The sequence below is a fragment of the Apaloderma vittatum genome, unplaced genomic scaffold, assembly GCF_000703405.1.
Source record: "Apaloderma vittatum isolate BGI_N311 unplaced genomic scaffold, ASM70340v1 scaffold21174, whole genome shotgun sequence".
Taxonomy (NCBI): Eukaryota; Metazoa; Chordata; class Aves; order Trogoniformes; family Trogonidae; genus Apaloderma; species Apaloderma vittatum.
The window spans coordinates 1,976-5,488 of record NW_009712409.1 but is presented as its reverse complement, the minus strand read 5'-3'; the positions used below and the strand labels follow the sequence as shown (position 1 = coordinate 5,488).

At 40.1% G+C, this 3,513-nt stretch overlaps 1 protein-coding gene across 1 annotated transcript in view; it reads right to left on the bottom strand.

The window, feature by feature from the left end:
- Window positions 1-2,274: 2,274 nt before the first annotated feature.
- OGFRL1 (opioid growth factor receptor-like 1) overlaps window positions 2,275-3,513 on the bottom strand; it is a gene marked incomplete at its 5' end in the record, with an annotated part of 2,818 nt that continues 1,579 nt past the window's right edge. Inside the window, one exon of the mRNA XM_009867979.1 lies at window positions 2,275-3,037. Within this exon, the coding sequence (XP_009866281.1) occupies window positions 2,275-3,037 (763 nt within the window). The remainder of the gene's footprint in view (window positions 3,038-3,513) is intronic.

Genomic DNA, 3,513 nt, shown 5'->3' with positions numbered 1-3,513 from the left:
ATGTACAGGTGAAAGCTGTGTCACAGTAAGAGAATACTGTACTGCAGAGAAATCTTTTGGATGCACATCCTGAGAGCTTCCTGCTTTAAAATTAGAGCAACGTTTCTCTTTTTGTTGTTTGGTAGACAAAAGATGAAAGACCTCGGGAGGTCATCAATGTTTGATCAAATGACAGTATAAATAGAACACCCCCAGTATCCCTGATTTTGCTTGAACAGTATGCCTTTTTTTTTTAAAGTGTTTAACCTTAATACTGAAGTCTATAAATTGAAGGCTCTCTATAACTACCCACCTTATACTCACGTTCTTCATACACAGGGTATACATATTCCCTAAGCCATTCAAGGAATAACCATGTAAAACTAACGCTATGAACTTGGCAATGGTTAGGCACTCGATTTATAGGCAGAGCATAAAGCTGTGTGGGGTCAAAGACCTTAACTACATGGACCAATTTTACCTCAGCACCTTCTGTCCCCTTCTGCTCTGAAGGTCAGAAGCAAACATGAACAAGGGGATCCTAGTTAAGGTCCAGGGTATTGTGAAAGGCTTCTCAGCACCTTTCCAGCTTTTAAGAGGGGCTGGCTGCAGGAGGAATTCCCTGGGGTATTTTTGCTCAGAGAAGCTTAATGCTTCCTTGAGCGATCTGGGTTACTCTTAAAAAAAGTGCATGCACATATGTCCCTTTCCTTACAAGTCAGCACAGGAGAAGGAGGGCCATGTTTTTCTTCCAGGGGTACCCAGATCTCTAACTGCCACTCTATCAGGTCCCAAGAAACGGTGCTCCCTGGGGACATCAATGGATGATGTAATGCCATGATAGAACAAGCAAAACAGAAAATTACAAGACATTTTGTCTATGCTCTGGAACCCCTGCAGACTTGGTCGTTTTGAGTTACAAGACATGAATAAAGTTCTGTAGCACTCCAACACTCAAACTGCAGTCAGCCATTTGCCTCATAACATCTCATTGAAAATACATTAAAGGCTGTGGATAATACATATACACTTTTAAATAGAAAATACATACAGAAGTTTTAGACTATTTTGGGACTGTAAAAAGTGTGAGTTCTACCTGCATTACTTTGTATTCTACACAACTAACTTGCTGGGTGTTATCTTGTTTGACTGAACGGCATGAAGCCAGAAGAGACTGCCTGGGGAAAGCAGACAGTCCTTCAGTGAAGAAAGTTGCAAAAGGTCTTAACTGGGAAATTCCTACCTGCTGGGCTCCAGCGGGGCCATCAGACTGGCCTGCCTCAGGTTTCAGCTGATGACCAAAATAACACTAAACTGTGGAAGACCACTGATTAGAGGGAACATGCAGCTGGAAGGAAGCATCAGGACTGCCTTCGTCTCCCAGACCAGCAACAGTGAGTTCAGCACTGTGCAGTCCTTACCCAAAAAACAGCCAAGAAACATCCAAGTTCAGGTAAGACCCAGCTGGACAGGCCTGGTGATGTTTTCTCTGATGACTCGGCAGTGCTTTGTGATGAAGACACTGCTTTCCGGCTGTCCAGAGGCTCTCCTGGTGCTGAACCCAGACAGGGGAGTTGTTTTATTACAGCTGATCAACAGAGAGTTTTCACACTGAGACTCAATCAGAATGATCAAAGAGATCCCTCCCCCTAAATTAGCAGTAGTAACAAACGAATCAAGAGAAAGAACTTAATAGGGACTAAAGAGAAGTCTAAAATACAACTTCCCTTCTACCCAAAAGCTGTGGATACCAGCTTCACTGTAAGTTAAAACTTTTATTCAAATGATGATACCCAGCTGCATAGGACATTTTGGTATCTGTTACTGCCTAGAAGGATGCTAATCTAAGATAAGAGATGTTGTGCAAATACTGCCATTAAACACAACCTAGTTCCTAAAAAGAAAAAAAAAATCCACTACGGAAAAAACTTATGCTCTCAAAACAATTTCTAGTAGTTTCATAAAAAGAAAATGCACACTTTTTTAAAATACTGGATGAATTTAATGGCAAAAAAATAGACAAGGTTTTCTATGCAATTTGTCCAGAAAAGATAATTGATTTCTTAGCTTTGAATATACATACTTCTTCTAAGGAGCCACACCTGTTTGACTGCTGATAAAATTTGAAAAAAATAAAATTCATTAACCTAACAGAAGCCTAATCTGATGCATTTGCAACAAGCATAGTCTCATGAACGTTTTATACTATGCAAGATGGAAATATAGCTCAAAATGAAGGAGCAATGAATAACTTGTGTCATTTAATACAAAACATTATGATTTTTAACCTCGGACTTATGATTTGAGCTCATCCTTGGTTTTTGTGGGGGTTCCTCCTGACTCTGAAAGCACATCCTTATCAGGGTTGTCTGGTAGATCTGATGATGTGTTATTTGAAGAACTCTCAGTGTCACATAAATCTTTCTCTACAGTGCCTGGGTGATTTCCACAGTCATTCAGATTTTCATCATCACTTTTGGAAAGAGAAGCATCCTCCTTTCCGTCAGAAGTATCCTGAATTTCTTCTGATTTTGAAAGCTGGACCGTATCAGTATCACTGTTCTTTTCACCATTGATCTGCCCAACAGCATCACAACTCGTTTCTTGTTCACCCTGGTCATTTTCTTCCCCGTTTTTTGTGAGTTCTACCTTTCGTTCTTCAGTTGTTTTACCAGCTGAGCTTCCACTTGCCGATGCATTCTTAGGCTCTTTTGGTTTCTTATGTTTAGAAATACAACTATTGTGAATAGAAATCGGAGACGCTGGCTTTTTATTTGTTTTGCTTCCCTCTGACTTAGGTTTTCTTGGGGGTCCCCAGATAAAATGCTCTGAGGGCATATAATGTTGCTGGGCAAATCTCAGGAGCTTCCTCCTTTCTCTTCGGTCTCTAATAGTATACACAAAATATTCTAGAGCACTTTGCTTAATGTTGGGAATGGTATCTTCCACAAGAGCTTCGTGGAGAATAAATTTTACCAAGGGAGATTTGAAACTCTCATATCCAAGCTCACCAAGACTTTTCAAAATTCGAGTGATTCTCAAGTAGTTGTGTTGAGACCTTTGGAGAAAAAGGGTGAAAAATTTCCATTGAATCAGAAAAAATCTCCAACCTTTACAGATACAGAACTAGAACTGCAATTCCTCACTCCTTTTTATCACTCCAGGTGTGTGCTTCAGGCTTCCTGTACTTTAATTTCTCACAGCTGCTGAAGCTCGCTAGCACTTCCTTCGCTAGGATGCTGGGAGTGAAAATTAGTTTTTGTAAAACGCACTGAGGCAACAGGATAAAAAAAAATAAAAAATTGAAGTGCGTACTGATTTTTTTTTTTGCACTAATATGGCTACATATATATAACATGCACTTAAGCTATTTAAAAGCTGCATCTCTAGTCTAGATTAGCTACCTGCACTTCTGATGCAGTCAGTGCTCGGAGAAAAACAGGCACCTCCGGAGAGTAAAGTCCTACCGTTCTAAGAAGTGTCTAAGATAAATCAAATGCACTATCTTCTGCAAGTGCTTGTTAGGAGCTCTTT